The following is an 18,049-nucleotide window of genomic DNA, read 5'->3' as shown; positions in this document are numbered from 1 at the left end:
GTAGGCATGCGCAAAACGGAGACAGCAGCAAATAAGTCATGCGCATGCGCGTTGAGCGCCGACCGTTCATCGACGCGTACGCATGCGCAGAGGTGAGAGCGGCGGCGCAACCGTCGCGAACGCGCGTCATCGTCTCTTTAACAGTTGGACGTGTGTGCGTGGGCGCGCGTGGGCCCGGGTTCAAACACTTCCCGTCCGTCCCAACACCCGCCCGGAACCCCCGGAACCAACGGCCGGCGGCCCGGAACCCCCCGGAACCAACGGCCGGAACCCCCGGAACCAACGGTCGGCGGCCCGGAACCCGCCCGGAACCCCCGGAACCAACGGCCGGCGGCCCGTCCCCCGGAACCCGCCCGGAACCAACGGTCGGCGGCCCGGAACCCGCCCGGAACCAACGGTCGGCGGCCCGGAACCCGCCCGGAACCAACGGCCGGCGGCCCGTCCCCCGGAACCCGCCCGGAACCAACGGTCGGCGGCCCGGAACCCGCCCGGAACCAACGGTCGGAGGCCCGGAACCCGCCCGGAACCAACGGCCGGCGGCCCGTCCCCCGGAACCCGCCCGGAACCAACGGCCGGCGGCCCGGAACCCGAGCGGAGGCGTTGTGAGGGAGTGCAGAGCGCAGAGCGGCCGAGCGGCATGTCGGAGGACGGGCGCTACTACAGCGGTAAGGGCGGGAGGCGGGCCTCGGCCTCGGCCTCGGCCTCGGCCTGGGCCTCTCTCCAATCCCCTCCGGGCGCGGTGGGGGTTGCGGACGCCCCGCTCGCCATCAGCGTTTCCTCCGTCTTCGGGCTCGGGCCTGTGAGGAGACATTCGGTCCGTCCTGTCTGATTTACTATCCCTCTCCACACTGATTCACCGGGATAACGACATTCCTCATCTCTGCTCCAAATGGACGTCCCTCTATTCTGAACCTGTGTCCTCTGGTCCTAGACTCCCCCACTATAGGAAACATCCTCTCCACATCCACTCTATCTGTGTCCTCTGGTCCTAGACTCCCCCACTATAGGAAACATCCTCTCCACATCCACTCTATCTGTGTCCTCGGGTCCGAGACTCCCCCACTGTAGGAAACATCCTCTCCACATCCACTCGATCTGTGTCCTCTGGTCCGAGACTCCCCCACTATAGGAAACATCCTCTCCACATCCACTCTATCTGTGTCCTCTGGTCCTAGACTCCCCCACTATAGGATACATCCTCTCCACATCCACTCTATCTGTGTCCTCTGGTCCGAGACTCCCCCACCATAGGAAACATCCTCTCCACATCCACTCGATCTGTGTCCTCTGGTCCGAGACTCCCCCACTACAGGAAACATCCTCTCCACATCCACTCTATCTGTGTCCTCTGGTCCTAGACTCCCCCACTATAGGAAACATCCTCTCCACATCCACTCTATCTGTGTCCTCTGGTCCTAGACTCCCCCACTATAGGATACATCCTCTCCACATCCACTCTATCTGTGTCCTCTGGTCCTAGACTCCCCCACTATAGGAAACACCCTCTCCACATCCACTCTATCTGTGTCCGCTGGTCCTAGACTCCCCCACTACAGGAAACATCCTCTCCACATCCACTCTATCTGTGCCCTCTGGTCCTAGACTCCCCCACTATAGGAAACATCCTCTCCACATCCACTCTATCTGTGTCCTCTGGTCCTAGACTCCCCCACTATAGGAAACATCCTCTCCACATCCACTCGATCTGTGTCCTCTGGTCCGAGACTCCTGCACTACAGGAAACATCCTCTCCACATCCACTCTGTCTGTGTCCTCTGGTCCTAGACTCCCCCACTATAGGAAACATCCTCTCCACAACCACTCTATCTGTGTCCTCTGGTCCCATACTCCCCCACTATAGGAAACATCCTCTCCACATCCACTCTATCTGTGTCCTCTGGTCCTAGACTCCCCCACTATAGGAAACATCCTCTCCACATCCACTCTATCTGTGTCCTCTGGTCCCAGACTCCCCAACTGTAGGAAACACCCTCTCCACATCCACTCTATCTGTGTCCGCTGGTCCTAGACTCCCCCACTACAGGAAACATCCTCTCCACATCCACTCGATCTGTGTCCTCTAGTCCTAGACTCCCCCACTATAGGAAACACCCTCTCCACATCCACTCTATCTGTGTCCGCTGGTCCTAGACTCCCCCACTACAGGAAACATCCTCTCCACATCCACTCTATCTGTGCCCTCTGGTCCTAGACTCCCCCACAATAGGAAACATCCTCTCCACATCCACTCGATCTGTGTCCTCTGGTCCTAGACTCCCCCACTACAGGAAACATCCTCTCCACATCCACTCGATCTGTGTCCTCTAGTCCTAGACTCCCCCACTATAGGAAACACCCTCTCCACATCCACTCTATCTGTGTCCTGTGGTCCTAGACTCCCCCACTACAGGAAACATCCTCTCCACATCCACTCGATCTGTGTCCTCTAGTCCTAGACTCCCCCACTACAGGAAACATCCTCTCCACATCCACTCTGTCTGTGTCCTCTGGTCCTAGACTCCCCACTATAGGAAACACCCTCTCCACATCCACTCTATCTGTGTCCTCTGGTCCTAGACTCCCCCACTATAGGAAACATCCTCTCCACATCCACTCCGTCTGTGTCCTCTGGTCCCAGACTCCCCCACTATAGGAAACATCCTCTCCACATCCACTCTATCTGTGTCCTCTGGTCCCAGACTCCCCCACTATAGGAAACATCCTCTCCACATCCACTCGATCTGTGTCCTCTGGTCCTAGACTCCCCCACTACAGGAAACATCCTCTCCACATCCACTCGATCTGTGTCCTCTGGTCCTAGACTCCCCCACTATAGGAAACATCCTCTCCACATCCACTCTATCTGTGTCCTCTGGTCCTAGGCTCCCCCACTATAGGAAACATCCTCTCCACATCCACTCTATCTGTGTCCTCTGGTCCTAGGCTCCCCCACTATAGGAAACATCCTCTCCACATCCACTCTATCTGTGTCCTCTGGTCCTAGACTCCCCCACCATAGAAAACATCCTCTCCACATCCACTCTATCTGTGTCCTCTGGTCCTAGACTCCCCCACTATAGGAAACATCCTCTCCACATCCACTCTATCTGTGTCCTCTGGACCTAGACTCCCCCACTATAGGAAACATCCTCTCCACATCCACTCTATCTGTGTCCTCTGGTCCTAGACTCCCCCACTATAGGAAACATCCTCTCCACATCCACTCTATCTGTGTCCTCTGGTCCTAGACTCCCCCACTATAGGAAACATCCTCTCCACATCCACTCTATCTGTGTCCTCTGGTCCTAGACTCCCCCACTATAGGAAACATCCTCTCCACATCCACTCCACCTGTGTCCTCTGGTCTTAGACTCCCCCACTATAGGAAACATCCTCTCCACATCCACTCTATCTGTGTCCTCTGGTCCAAGACTCCCCCACTATAGGAAACATCCTCTCCACATCCACTCTATCTGTGTCCTCTGGTCCCAGACTCCCCCACTATAGGAAACATCCTCTCCACATCCACTCTATCTGTGTCCTCTGGTCCTAGACTCCCTCACCATAGGAAACATCCTCTCCACATCCACTCTATCTGTGTCCTCTGGTCCCAGACTCCCCCACTATAGGAAACATCCTCTCCACATCTACTCTCTCTGTGTCCTCTGGTCCTAGACTCCCCCACTATAAGAAACATCCTCTCCACATCCACTCTATCTGTATCCTCTGGTCCTAGACTCCCCCATTATAGGAAACATACTCTCCACATCCACTCTATCTGTGTCCTCTGGTCCTAGACTCCCCCACTATAGGAAAGCTTCTCAAATTCTTTCACTGACTTAAACTTGTACCAATGCTGTCCAAGTTAATGCACTCCGATCAAACTTGCTGTGGCTTTGCCACATGGGGTTGTGGGTTGTGACCGGCTATATCCTGTTTGTGTGTTCCTGTTGGTGCACCCCACCCATGAATGTTATAATCTGTGGTACCATAGCATAAACACAGAAATCTGCCCACAATGTTGTGCTGGCCATGTAACTGTTGAGAATTTCCCTACCGCATAGCCCCCCAGTTTTCTAAGCTCCATGTACCTACCTAAGAGTCTCTTAAAAGACCCTATTGTATCCGCCTCCACCATTGTTGCTGGCAGTGCATTCCACGCACCCACAACTGAAAAACTTACTCCTGACATCCCCCTTGTACCTACTTCCAAGCACCTTAAAACTATGCCCATTTATGTTAGCCATTTAAGCCCTGGGGAAAAAGCCCCTGACTAATCACATGATCAATGCCTCTCATCATCTTGTACACCTGTATCAGGTCACCTCTCATCCTCCGTCACTCCAACGAGAAAAGGCCAAGTTCACTCAACCTGTTCTCATAAGGCATGCACCCCAATCCAGGCAGCATCCTTGTAAATCTCCTCTGCGCTCTCCCTATAGTATCCACATGCTTCCTGTAGTGAGGTGAGCAGAACTGAACACAGTACTCTCAGTGGGAACTGACCAAGTTCTTGTGTAGCTGTAACATTACCTCTCGGCTCTTGAACTCAATCCCATGGTTGATGATTACTAACACGCCGCCTTATTGACACTGTCAACCTGCGCAGCAGCTTTGTGTGTTGTATGGACACAGACTCCAAGATCTTGTTGATTCCCCCACTTTGCCGAGGGTCCTAGCATTAACATTCCGCCTTCAAATTTGACCTACCAAAATGAACTACTTCACACTTATCTGGGTCTCAGCTTCATCCCACCCCCTCTGGTCTTCTCCTATCATTTCACATTTCCCCCTCCCCTCCTACTTTCAAATCTCTTACTATCTTTCCTTTCAGTTAGTCCTGACGAAGGGTCTCGGCCCGAAACGTCGACAGCGCTTCTCCCTGTAGATGCTGCCTGGCCTGCTGCATTCCACCGGCATTTTGTGTGTGTTGTTTGAATTTCCAGCGTCTGCAGATTTCCTTGTGTTTGTCTCTGTTGGAGTGAAAGGCCACGTTTGGTTCTGGGTGAGGGAAAGCATCTGTGTTATTAGATTGTTCTCCTGCAACCTGAACCCGATGGGATCTGGCTGAAATTTAGATCAGTTCGTCCACCCGCAGTTACCTTACGGCTTTTGGCTTCTGCTGACACCCCTGGGTGTTTCCCAAGAGAAGTGTGGTTACCAGTGATGCAAGAGGTTGCAGGTTTGGTGCCCTGTTGTTTTGCTTGAGGCTGGAGAGGTTGACAGCTGAAAACTGCAATTGTGTAGTCAGGATTTGGAGATCCATGGCCTTAGAAAAGGTTGGGGGGTGGGGGTTGGAGTAGGAAGGGTGGGGGCAAGAGGTCGGAGGGGTGGAGGGCTGTAGAATGGCCACTCGTGTGACTGAAAACAAGATCTGGAAAATCTATAGTTCCCAATATCAACTCCAGCTCTTTACCTGGCTCCAAGCTATCATTGGTCCACGTGTGTATGCTATGCCTGCCCTCCGCACACCCGTGGGTGTGTTCGCTGTGAACACATTTCACTGTGCCTCGATATAGGCAAATCTTTATCCATTTTATTACTAACTGAACTATAAAGCAAAGAGGATAAAGTGATGCCAGCCTTAGATTTATTGAGTTTACTTTTACCAGAAAGACCAGTAATTTGCTGGCCCTTGAATGTTGAGGAATAAAATTCTACTTCTACCAATGGTGGGGGGGGGAAGGGGGGTTTAGATACAAGAGCAATGAAATTGTACAGGTGACGCAATGCTCAGACCGTGCTAGTTTATGTTGGGCCCAATCCTCAAAAGAAATGCTTGCTTTGGAATCGCTTGGCAGACGGGGCTCGCCGGCAGCTCATCTCGGAGAAGGAGAACTCATCTCAAACCTCCGCCGCCTTGCGGCCGTACCCACACCGTGGGAGTAAACCCTGAGGGGAAGTCCGGAGCTGGAGACCTTTGGGCTGTTCAACATTGACGGGCAACTCGTCTGGCACCGCTGCTGCTGAACTGTCGGTCTCTGCTGCATGGAGAGTGGGAGGCTGCTGCACAGACCACAGTGCTCTCTGTATTGTAGGCCCTGGCTGGGGGGCAACTTCCATGGTCGATTCGATGAGGGCCTTGAGAGCAGGTCTCGTGGTTGGTGCAACATTGTGGGCCGAAGGGCCTGTGTAGATTTCTATTCTGTTAGAAGGAGGGAATTGGTTCAGCTGGATTTGATACCTGTTTGGCCTTTACAAGAATTAAAAAAGAGCACGGTTCGTTCAGGATCCAGAAATTGATTCCTCACGCTGAAGATTGTCGAAGAGGTTTGTAGTCTCAAAGTAGGTGGGGCAACAATTTCTGATGTACGGGAAGTATCTTTAACTGGAGAATTATAAACCTTTGCAATGTCCACCCCAGTGACTTACAGGGGTACAGGCTTTTCAGTCGCCGTTTTAATGTTTTCGTTCCAAGGCCGTGCTTTAAACAAGGTTATAGCTCTAACGTCTGGAGTGGATTTGCCTTGAATGTTGTTTGAGTTCAGCTTTACCAAAGGTCGTAATGCAATGTTTAATCAGGTACTGCCTTCCTCTTAGCGCCATGGCAGTTTATTTTTGGAATTCGTCTCTTGGGTCAATGTCTGGAGATGTTGGCAGAGTTCTGTAAGTTTGTGGTGCTGCCACACTTGATGCTTGAGCATGCACTGGCCACACGGATTTGTCCTGCTTCTTGTGGATGGAGAGGCATTTCGTCTCGTAAGGGAACGAGGAGACTTGCAGGAGGAAGATGAATTGGCCGGTGGAGTGGTGTCGCAGCGACGAACCCTCAGGAAGACGAAGAGATTCAGTGTGGAACAGGCTCTTCCGGCCAGCAACCCAGCACCTCAGGGTAGTTTACAATGACCGTGAGAGGGAAGTGGAGCACCCGGAGGAAATCTTTGTGTTCGCAGGGTACGAGCTCCTTACAGAGGGTTGAACTTCGAACTCCGACGCTCCGAGCTGCTGCGGTAGTGTTATGCTAACGGCTGTGCCACCGCCATCCTAAAGTGGGGGAAGCCGGGGGCAAACTTGTCCTTGTTGAGGGGCCTCGACATCCTGCAAGGACGACCCAAGGCCCAACACATTGATGCAATCATGGCCGAGGCAGCGACTGTCCTTCGTTCAGAGTCTGAGGAGATCACCGAAGACGTACAGATTTCTATCGCACATTCTGCCTGGTTGCACCCGTACGGAAACAAGGGGATTGCAGAAGTTTGCAGACAGGCTGCACGACCGTCCCGCAGCGTCGAAGGTTTCCGTCACCACTGCAGACATCTTGTAGGTAACACGGTCAGGAGCAGCTGCTTCCCTCCATGGATTTCGTCAATAGACACCATTCCGTTATTTCTTTTTGCACTGTTTATTTATTGTAATTCAGTAATTTTCTATTTTGCACTGTCCTGCCTCAGCAACAAGAGTTTCCAAAGTCATCTGAGTCACGACTAATGAATATGATTCTGATTAGGGCCATTAACATTGTAGACTTGTAGTGATGAGAACGATTTGTCCAGAGGTACAGAGTTCCAGAGGGAAAGCCTTCAATTCTGTAGGTGGGGTGTTGTGTCGGAGGCTTGTGACTAGTGGGGTGTGATAGAGTGGATGTGACTAATGAGATCGGTTTTGGGACTGATGGTCATCCATATCAACGAGCAGACTCGTGTCCTTTTACCTACCTGCTACAAATTAGAGAGAGAAGACTGATTTGGTCTCCCGAGGACAGTGACCAGGATCCAGCTGTTTTGGGGTCTGTATGGCATTCGTCAGACCATAGTTGGAGAACTGTGATTAATTCTGCGCCTCAAATTTAAGGAAAGGATGTGCTGCTATTGGAGGGTCCAGAGGAGGTTCGTAAACATCGTTTGGGGAATGAAAGAGTTCACGTATGATGAGTCACACACAAAATGCTGCAGGAACTCAGCAGGCCAGGCAGCATCTATGGAAAATAGTACAGTTGACTTTCAGGACTGGGAAGGAAGGGGCGAAGTCAGAAACAGGAGGGGGGAGGAAGAAGTGAGAGGTGAAACTGGGGTGGGCAAGGGGATAAAGGGGAATCTGATGGTAGAAGGTAGAAGACTGTGCAAGAGAGGGAAGAGGGAGGTGATGGGCAGGCAAGACATTAAGGTGAGAGGGGGAAACGGGAATGGTGAAGGCATTATTGAAAGTTTCAGAAATTGATGTTCATGCCATCAGGTTGGAGGCTGCCGAACCTGAGTGAGCGCCTCGTGGCAGCAGAAGGGGCCGTGGACTGACATATGGCAATGCAAATGGAAAGTAGAATTGAAATAGATGCCTTCCGGGAAATCCCGGTTTATCCGGTGCGCAGAGCGTAGGTGCTGGGGGAAGTGGGAATGGAAGCACTCCGGGAGATCCCGGTTTCCGGTGCGCAGAGCGTAGGTGCTGGGGGAGGTGGGAATGGAATCACTCCGGGAGATCCCGGTTTATCCGGTGCGCAGAGCGTAGGTGCTGGGGGAGGTGGGAATGGAATCACTCCGGGAGATCCCGGTTTCCGGTGCGCAGAGCGTAGGTGCTGGGGGAGGTGGGAATGGAATCACTCCGGGAGATCCCGGTTTCCGGTGCGCAGAGCGTAGGTGCTGGGGGAGGTGGGAATGGAATCACTCCGGGAGATCCCGGTTTATCCGGTGCGCAGAGCGTAGGTGCTGGGGGAGGTGGGAATGGAATCACTCCGGGAGATCCCGGTTTATCCGGTGCGCAGAGCGTAGGTGCTGGGGGAGGTGGGAATGGAATCACTCCGGGAGATCCCGGTTTCCGGTGCGCAGAGCGTAGGTGCTGGGGGAAGTGGGAATGGAATCACTCCAGGAGTTCCCGGTTTATCCGGTGCGCAGAGCGTAGGTGCTGGGGGAGGTGGGAATGGAATCACCCCGGGAGATCCCGGTTTCCGGTACGCAGAGCGTAGGTGCTGGGGGAGGTGGGAATGGAATCACCCCGGGAGATCCCGGTTTCCGGTACGCAGAGCGTAGGTGCTGGGGGAGGTGGGAATGGAATCACTCCGGGAGATCCCGGTTTATCCGGTGCGCAGAGCGTAGGTGCTGGGGGAGGTGGGAATGGAAGCACTCCGGGAGATCCCGGTTTCCGGTGCGCAGAGCGTAGGTGCTGGGGGAGGTGGGAATGGAATCACTCCGGGAGATCCCGGTTTCCGGTGCGCAGAGCGTAGGTGCTGGGGGAGGTGGGAATGGAAACACTCCGGGAGATCCCGGTTTCCGGTGCGCAGAGCGTAGGTGCTGGGGGAGGTGGGAATGGAATCACTCCGGGAGATCCGGGTTTCCGGTACGCAGAGCGTAGGTGCTGGGGGAGGTGGGAATGGAATCACTCCGGGAGATCCCGGTTTCCGGTATGCAGAGCGTAGGTGCTTGGGGAGGTGGGAATGGAATCACTCCGGGAGATCCCGGTTTATCCGGTGCGCAGAGCGTAGGTGCTGGGGGAGGTGGGAATGGAATCACTTCGGGAGATCCCGGTTTATCCGGTGCGCAGAGCGTAGGTGCTGGGGGAGGTGGGAATGGAATCACTCCGGGAGATCCCGGTTTATCCGGTGTGCAGAGCGTAGGTGCTGGTGGAAGTGGGAATGGAATCACTCCGGGAGATCCCGGTTTATCCGGTACGCAGAGCGTAGGTGCTGGAGGAGGTGGGAATGGAATCACTCCGGGAGATCCCGGTTTCCGGTGCGCAGAGCGTAGGTGCTGGGGGAGGTGGGAATGGAATCACTCCGGGAGATCCCGGTTTATCCGGTGCGCAGAGCGTAGGTGCTGGGGGAGGTGGGAATGGGATCACTCCGGGAGATCCCGGTTTATCCGGTGCGCAGAGCGTAGGTGCTGGGGGAGGTGGGAATGGAATCACTCCGGGAGATCCCGGTTTATCCGGTGCGCAGAGCGTAGGTGCTGGGGGAGGTGGGAATGGAATCACTCCGGGAGATCCCGGTTTATCCGGTGCGCAGAGCGTAGGTGCTGGGGGAGGTGGGAATGGAATCACTCCGGGAGATCCCGGTTTCCGGTGCGCAGAGCGTAGGTGCTGGGGGAGGTGGGAATGGAATCACTCCGGGAGATCCCGGTTTATCCGTTGCGCAGAGCGTAGGTGCTGGGGGAGGTGGGAATGGAATCACTCCGGGAGATCCCGGTTTATTCAGTGCGCAGAGTGTAGGTGCTGGGGAAGGTGGGAATGGAATCACTCCGGGAGATCCCGGTTTATCCGGTGCGCAGAGCGTAGGTGCTGGGGGAGGTGGGAATGGAATCACTCCGGGAGATCCCGGTTTATCCGGTGCGCAGAGCGTAGGTGCTGGGGGAGGTGGTCTCCCAATGTCAATTGGGTCTCGATGATAAATAGGAGGCTACTTCGGGAGCACTGGATTAAGTAGAACATGAAGAGTGTTTGCCTCTGCGCCTGTGCTCGCTGGAAATTTAAAGAATGAGTTGAGATCTGATTGAAACATGTTTAATATTTAAAGGCCTTGATAGAGTGGATGTGAAGAGGATGTTTCCTATAGTGGGGGAGTCTAGGACCACAGATAGAGTGGATGTGGAGAGGATGTTTCCTATAGTGGGGGAATCTAGGACCAGATGACACAGATAGAGTGGATGTGGAGAGGATGTTTCCTGTAGTGGGGGTCTAGAACCAGTGGACACAGATAGAGTGGGTGTGGAGAGGATGTTTCCCATATTGGGGGAATCTAGGACCAGAGGACACAGATAGAGTGGATGTGGAGAGGATGTTTCCTGTAGTGGGGGAGTCTAGGACAAGAGGACTCAGATAGAGTGGATGTGGAGAGGATGTTTCCCATAGTGGGGGAGTCTAGGACCAGAGGACACAGATAGAGTGAATGTGGAGAGGACGTTTCCTATTGGGGGGCATCTGGAACCACTTTAGATTAGAGGGACGTCCATTTAGAATGGAGATGAGGCGGAATTTCTCTAGCCAGAGAGTGGTGAATCTGGAATTCTTTGCCATGGCTAGGTCATTGGGTACATTTAAGTCGAGGTTGCTAGATTCTTGATTTGTAAGGACGTCAAAGGTTATGGGGAGAAGGCAGTAGAATGGCTTTGAGTGTGATAGTAAATCAGCCATGATGGAATTATGAAGCAGACTGAATGGCTCGATTCTGTGTTTCTGAACTCACTCAGCCTTGCAGTGATCTTGTCTCCTTTTTGAATTGAAAGAAATGACAGTTTAATATTTTCCATTATCCTGTGCTGACTGTTAACTTTTCCTTACAGAGCATGATGACCGCGTTGGGAATTTTACGGGCCATAAGAAGAAAGGACGTGGTCCATTCCGGGGGAAGATGTACAGTGACATGAATCACCGACCGAGGAGTCGAGGTGGTGGGGGACCCAACCCTCGAACGCGGTTCGAGGACGACGATGGTGACGTGGCTATGAATGACTACGAGTCTGTAAGACCACGCTAGTAAGTAGCCGCTTTGCAGATGCAGCGTGGTTAGGAGTCCCTGCATTAAGACAGTGGTGACACTCAGTGCTGCAGATGTGGAGACCTGGTGCAGGGAAACACGTCTGTGGTTGGAAATGGCGTATTTTGGGTCAAGGCCCTTCATCTGGACTTGACCCAGGAACTGACCATAGAACCATAATTTTAGAGAAGTACAGCACAGAATTAGGCCATTTGGCCCATCTAGACCATGCTGAAACCTCCTACTTTCATCAACATGCATTTGGACTGCACGTGAGATCAATTTCAATGTTTAAGAGTAATTTGGACAGGTACGTGGGCGGGAGGGGTGTGGTTTGGGTGCAGGTCGATTGGACTGGGCAGTTTAAATGGCTTGGCACAGACTAGATGGGCCAAGTGGCCTGTTTCTCTCGATGACTCTGACTCCATAATAAAAAGAACAGTATGTCTATTTTGTATGGTTTCATGAGACCGGTTTTTTTTATATGAGCTAAATGCCTGAATGAAATTATAGTGATGTACCTGAATGTAGTCAACTTTAGCCCTCTTATTAGGAATTCCAAACATGGCACATTCCTCATTTAAAAACAGATTTGGCTAGTTGGTATTAAACTAGCGGGAGTCACTCGTGTCACGTGGGTGGCATGGTGGAGATATGTCTCTAGCAAAGGAGGTGTGAGGGGCTGGCCTGCAGGTCACCCTCGAGCAAGGTTTAGCTCCTGCTTCACCCCCGATCGGGGTGAGGTGAAGCCGTGGGAGCAGGTGGTGGACGGTCATACGAGCAGCCGGTGCAGGTTACGTGACCACTGACGCCAGGCAGACAATCTCTGACGGGTATTGATAATGGCTGGGGTCGCCCGTCTTGTAAAGACACTGCCCAGAAGGCGAGGGCAAACCACTTCACATTCATGGATCTTCATCGTAAGACTTGGCACATAATGGTGAAACACGGTAAATCCAAGAAAATCTTCCGAGCTTCGTAAACTTTTCCCAGCTGCATCCAATTCCTTCTGCACGGCAACAAGGGGTACGTGCGTGGGAGCATTTCGGTTATTGCGCGGCCGCGCACCCGCACAGCTTGGAGAGAAATGTGGCTGTTTGAGATGCACGCCATTCCATCAAAACAAATTGGCTGTAGTCTTTGACAATCTTGGTTCTAGTTTTCTGTGTTATATCAAAACAAGATGGCAATAAATTTTTTTCTCTGTAATGGTCTCATTTTGAATTTGCATTTTCGTTCTGCATTTGTCATAGTTGTGACATGCGCTCCCTAGTTTATTTTACACACCCCTTTCCTGGGGAAAGGCTGCGCTCCTCCCAGTTTTCTAAACGTCATACGTACGTTGCCTCTTGGTCTCCTTTGCTTTCGGGAAAACAGTCCAGCCAGCCTTTCCAGTTTTGTAACTCAAGCTCTTTGCTCTTCAGTCTTGGCAACAGTAACTTCTGCATCCCCTCTAGGTTTGCCAAAGCTGCGCACAATATTACCATGTCTCTTGCCAGTCAGCAAATGGTTATCTTTACCCAGAGCACGGTCCTGTCACGATCACCAGAACTTTATTAGCTGAGGCCCTCCTTTGGTCAGGGATGTTGCCTACGGGATGAGCAATCCTGGGCAGTACAATGGAGAGCAGAGGAACGGCAGAGACCGATGCAGTTTGGCACCAGGAGCGGCCAGTCAGTGTTGAACTCCGGCTCCGGCGTTTTCCCTCGGAAGCCCTCCCCGTGAGTGGGTTTAGCCGCAAGATGGCGGAGGGCTGAGATCAGAGGTTTTCTCCTGGATGAGCTGCCAACCGCGGCTGATGAGCCCCGTCTGCCCGAAGCGACGGGTTTTAAGGCGCCAGTAACCTGCCTTTGCCCCTTCTCCTCTCAGAAGAAACGGTTCTGCCAGGCTTCGTGTCCAAGCCACGCGTGAAGGCCAGGAGCTGGACTAGGGGTCAGAGGCTGTTTGAGACGCCGCCATTTAATGGGTAGTGGGAGCTCATCCCCAATCCCACCCCTGGCCACGACAACCTTACGAACGGTTGAGTTAGGGTTGGCAGTGCTCATCACCAATTCAGTAATAAATTTCTTAGCGTCCATGAGGCTTCGTAACAATATTGCATCGGTTCAGTAATACTCAGTGGTCGGGTTTAGTCCTCATGTTCAACTGCTGTCGGGGGTGAACGTCCAAGCTCAATTCGATAACTGTGGACTCTCTACCTCAATACAGACTGGAACAGTGCAAATACACATTCGAGATGCTGCCTTAGAGAACTGTAGCGCAGATGCAGCTCCTTCGGCCCAGCAAGATCGTGCCTTACTTGGTGCCCACCCAACCAACTTCCTACCTCCAGCCCATATCCCTATTCCTCCACATGGTTCTTAAATGAAACTGTTGTACCTGCCTTGACCAAGAGCAACAGTTCCATACACTCATCATGGGTCTACATAAAGAAGTTGCCCTTGGTCACCCTTTAAAATCTTTCCCCCGTCACCTGAAATCTATGCCCCCTAGTATTGGGGAAAATGCTGTTATTTATGCCTCTTATAATTTTAAACACGTCGACAATGTTGCCCTTCATTCTCCTGTGTTACAAGGAATAAAGGTCTAGCCAAACGTGCCTAACTGCAAATAGAAAACTGGCATATTTAATCCTTGCAGGGAGAAATTAGTGGAGCACTAAGGAAGCCATTTATCTCTGAGAGTCCTGGTGCAGAGTTTGAATCTGAAACACTGACATTTCCTTTCCTCACTAACAGGCTAGGCTGCCCTACCTGCTGGGTTCAATCCTTTAAGCTTCCGCTCTTTGTAACGGAGTAGGAATCACAGTCATAAAACCATAAGAGGCAGGAGTAGAATTAGTCTTCTTGGCCCATTTCCCTCAACCCCCGGTCCACCGGTTGAGATTCTCAATTGGAGAAAGGCCAATTTTGATGGTATCAGAAATGATCTGGCAAGTGTGGACTGGGACAGGCTGTTCCCTGTGGGAGGCCTTCAAAAATGAAGCTTTGAGAGTACCAAGCTTCTCTGCGGCTGCCTGGAGATAATGAGTGTAGGGAACCTTGATTTTCAAGAGATATTGAGGCCCTGGTTAAGAGAAAATAGGAAGTGCAAAGCAGCCATAGGCAAGTAGAAACAAATGAGGTGCTGAAGAAGTACCGGAGATGAGAGAAAATGCTTAAGAAAGAGATCAGGAATGTTAAAGGAAGGCATGAAGTTGCTCAGGCAGACAAGGTGAAGGAGAATTCTAAGTCATTCTGTAGGTATGTTACAAGCAAAAGGATTGCAAGGGGCAGAATGAATCATCTGGAGGACCAGGATGGTAATCCATTTGTGGAGCTGAAATGCATTTTGTATCAGCAGACAGATAGAGAGTCTGTAGAAGTGAGGGAAAGCAGCATCAACTTCGTGGACTCTGTACGGATTACAGAGGAGGTGTTTGCTACCCTGAGGTGGTTTAACGGGGTGTTTCCCTTGGCCCTACAGGAGGCAAGTGCAGAAACTGTGGGGCCCCAGCAGAGACAATTAAAGCATTCTTAGCTACAGTTGAGGTACCAGAGGATCAAAAGATAGTCAAGGTTGTTCCACTGTTCGAAACACTCTAAGCAGAAACCAGTTAATTATAGGCTGGTGAGTCTGACATCAGTTGTTGGAAGGGTCCTTTACTGATCTCTCGGTCTCCATCTCTGGAGACAGACTGTCCACAGACATCGTCTAGAAACTCACTGACTCTCATAACTACCTCAACTATACCTTTTCCCACCCTGCCACATGCAAAAATGCTAATCCCTATTCCCAGTTCCTCCGTCTCTGCCGCATCTGCTTCCAGGATGAGGCTTTCCGTTCCAGGACATCACAAATGTCCTCTTTCTTTAAGGATCGTGGTTTCCCTTCTGCCGTCATCAATGATGCCCTCACCCGCATCTCCTCCATTTCCTGCACTTTGGCCCTCACACCATCCCCCCTTCACCACAACAGGGACAGAGTTTCCCTTGTCCTCACCTATCACCCCACCAGCCTCCAGATCCAGCACATTCTCCTCCACAACTTCCACCACCTTCAACAGGACCCCACTACTAAGCCCATCTTTCCCTCTCCGCTTTCCGCAGGGATTGTTCCCTCCACGACTCCCTGGACCACTCGTCCCTCCCCATGGATCTCCCACCAGGCACTTACCCCTGCAAGTGTTAAATGCTACATCTGTCCCTACACCTCCTCTCTTACCACCATTCAGGGCCTCAAACAGTCCTTCCAGGTGAGGCAACACTTCACTTGTGAGTCTGTTGGAGTTATCTGTTGCTCCCGGTGCGGCCTCCTCTACATCGTCGAGACCCAACGCAGATTGGGGGACCGCTTTGTCGAGCACCTCTGCTCTGTCTGCCACAACAGACAGGATCTCCTGGTTGCCACTCACTTCAACTCTGCTTCACGTTCCCATATGTCCATATATGGCCTCCTCTACTGCCGTGATGAAGCCAAACTCAGGTTGGAGGAGCAACACCTCATATACCGTCTGGGTAGTCTCCAGCCCCTTGGCATGAACATTAAATTCTCCAACTTCTGGTAATTCCCTCCCCCTCCCTTCCCCCATCCCAGTTTCACTCTGCCTCCTCCTCCAGCTGCCTATCACCTCTCTCATGATTCTGCCTTCTTCTACAAAGTGCTTGCTCCTTACATTCCTCCTTCACCTTTCCTGCCTATCTCCTCCCCCACCCCTTGATCTTTTCCCTTACTGGTTTTTCACCTGGCATTTACCAGTCTTCTCCTTCCCACCCTCCCCCCTACCTTTATTGGGCTCCTGCCCCCTCCCTCTTCAGTCCTGACGAAGGGTCTCGGCCCGAAACGTTGACTGCTCGTTTCCACGGATGCTGCCCGATCTGCTGAGTTCCACCAGCGTGTTGTGCGTGTTGCTTTGACCCCAGCATCTGCAGTGTATTTTGTGTAGTTGTTGGAAGGGACTGGATAGACATGAACTGATTACGGATAGTCAACCTGGCTTCATGCATGGTGGGTCATATCCAACCAATCTTCTGGAGGAAATTATCAGTAAAGTGGATGAAGACGAGGCAGTGGATTTTACTAAGGCATCTGACAAGGTCCTATATGAGAGGCTGGTCAAGATGGTTCAGTCACTCAGCATTCAGGATGAGGGAGTAAATTGGATTGGGGTTAGGCTTTGGCTTGAAGGGAGAAGCCTGAGAGTGGTAGTGGAGGGTTGCCTCTCTGACTAGTGGAGTGCCACAGGGATCAGTGCCGGGTCCGTTGTTGTTTGTCATCTATATCAATGATCTGGATGACAATGTGGTCAACTGGATCAGCAAATTTGCAGATGACACCCAGACGGGCTGTAGTGGACAGCGAGGAAGGCTATCGTGGCTTGCAGAGGGATCTGTATTGTCTGGAAATCAGGGTTGAAAAATGGCAGATGGAATATAATGGAGACAAGTGTGAGATGGGGCACTGAGGAGTGTGGTCGAACAAAGGGGTCTGGGAACACAGGTCCATAATTCATTGGAAGTGGTGTCACAGGTGGACAGGGTCGTAAAGAAAGCTTTTGGCACATTGGCCTTCATAAATCAAAAGTATTGAGGGCAGGAGCTGGGACATTATGTTGAAGTTGTATGACATTGGTGAGGCCTAAGTTGGAGTATTGTGTGCAGTTTTGGTCACCTACCGACAGGAAAGACACAAACAGTACGGAGGAAATATACAGAGATGTTGTCGAGTGTGGAGGACCTGAGTTAGAAGGAACGATTGAGTAGATTAGGACTGTATTCTTTAGAATGTAGAAGATTCAGAGGAGATTTGATAAAGATATGCAGAATTATGAAGGATATAGAGTAAATGGAAGCATTTTCCACTGAGGTTGAATGGGACTATAACCAGAGGTCATGGGTTAAGGGTGAAAGGTGAACATGGGATATTTCTTCTCTCAGAGGGTTGTGAGAGTGTGGAATGAGCTTAATTTCAACTTTTAAGAGAAGTATCTTAACTCAACCTCCCCCACTGAATGTGTTCTGCCTGTGAAGCCTGTTCTGCTGACTAGATTTTCCATACAATGTCTTTAAGATGACTTCCCCTCTCATTAAGGCCAAAGACAGGAGCACAATTAGACCATTTGGCCCATTGAGCTGCTCCATCATTCCATCATGGCTGATTGATTAACCCTGTCAACCCCATTCTCCTGTCTTTTCCCTGTAATCTTTGACTCCCTGACTAATCGAGAATCTGTCAACCTCAGCTTTAAATATACCCTGTGACTTGGCCTCCACTGCCGCCTGTGGCAATGAATTCTGCAGATTCGCCACCGTCTGGCTTTCCATCCACCCATAGTTAATCGGGCTGTCATCTACATTCTCCATCTCCTCTCTCTCCTCCCGCCTGGAATGAAACAGGTTTTACCTCTGTTCGGAATGTAATTTGTTCAGTGTGCTTATTATTATTGTCCAATGTACAGTGTAGAACGAGGTAAAACTAATTGAAGTTCAAGTTTAATTGTCATGAACACAGCCAGATGGAAGTGTTTCTGCAGGGCCCAGTACCAACATAGCACAAGGCATGTTTAGCACAAAAATGGTAGTAGCAAGCATGCACTCACACAAGAATGTATAATGTAGCCCAAGCCCCTGAGTGACTTGTCCGTAAATTGCATAGCAGTTAATAGCAAGAACA

The 18,049-nt window shown here is 51.6% G+C and overlaps 1 protein-coding gene across 2 annotated transcripts in view; it reads left to right on the top strand.

Annotated features, from left to right (window-relative positions):
- The first annotated feature begins 13 nt into the window (after nucleotides 1-13).
- nxf1b (nuclear RNA export factor 1b) overlaps nucleotides 14-18,049 on the top strand; it is a 100,440-nt gene continuing 82,404 nt past the window's right edge. Inside the window, exons 1-2 of one of the 2 annotated variants that reach the window (XR_009508756.1) lie at nucleotides 14-665; nucleotides 11,205-11,397. Coding sequence is in view for 1 of the 2 variants with exons in the window: in XM_059954912.1 (XP_059810895.1) it covers nucleotides 83-665; nucleotides 11,205-11,397 (776 nt within the window). In the remaining variant the exon portion in view is untranslated. The remainder of the gene's footprint in view (nucleotides 666-11,204; nucleotides 11,398-18,049) is intronic. The other variant, XM_059954912.1, reaches the window with a different exon arrangement.

This window comes from Hypanus sabinus, chromosome 31 (assembly GCF_030144855.1).
Source record: "Hypanus sabinus isolate sHypSab1 chromosome 31, sHypSab1.hap1, whole genome shotgun sequence".
Taxonomy (NCBI): domain Eukaryota; kingdom Metazoa; phylum Chordata; class Chondrichthyes; order Myliobatiformes; family Dasyatidae; genus Hypanus; species Hypanus sabinus.
The sequence above is the reverse complement of the archived record's forward strand: the minus strand, read 5'-3'. Positions and strand labels throughout refer to the sequence as shown.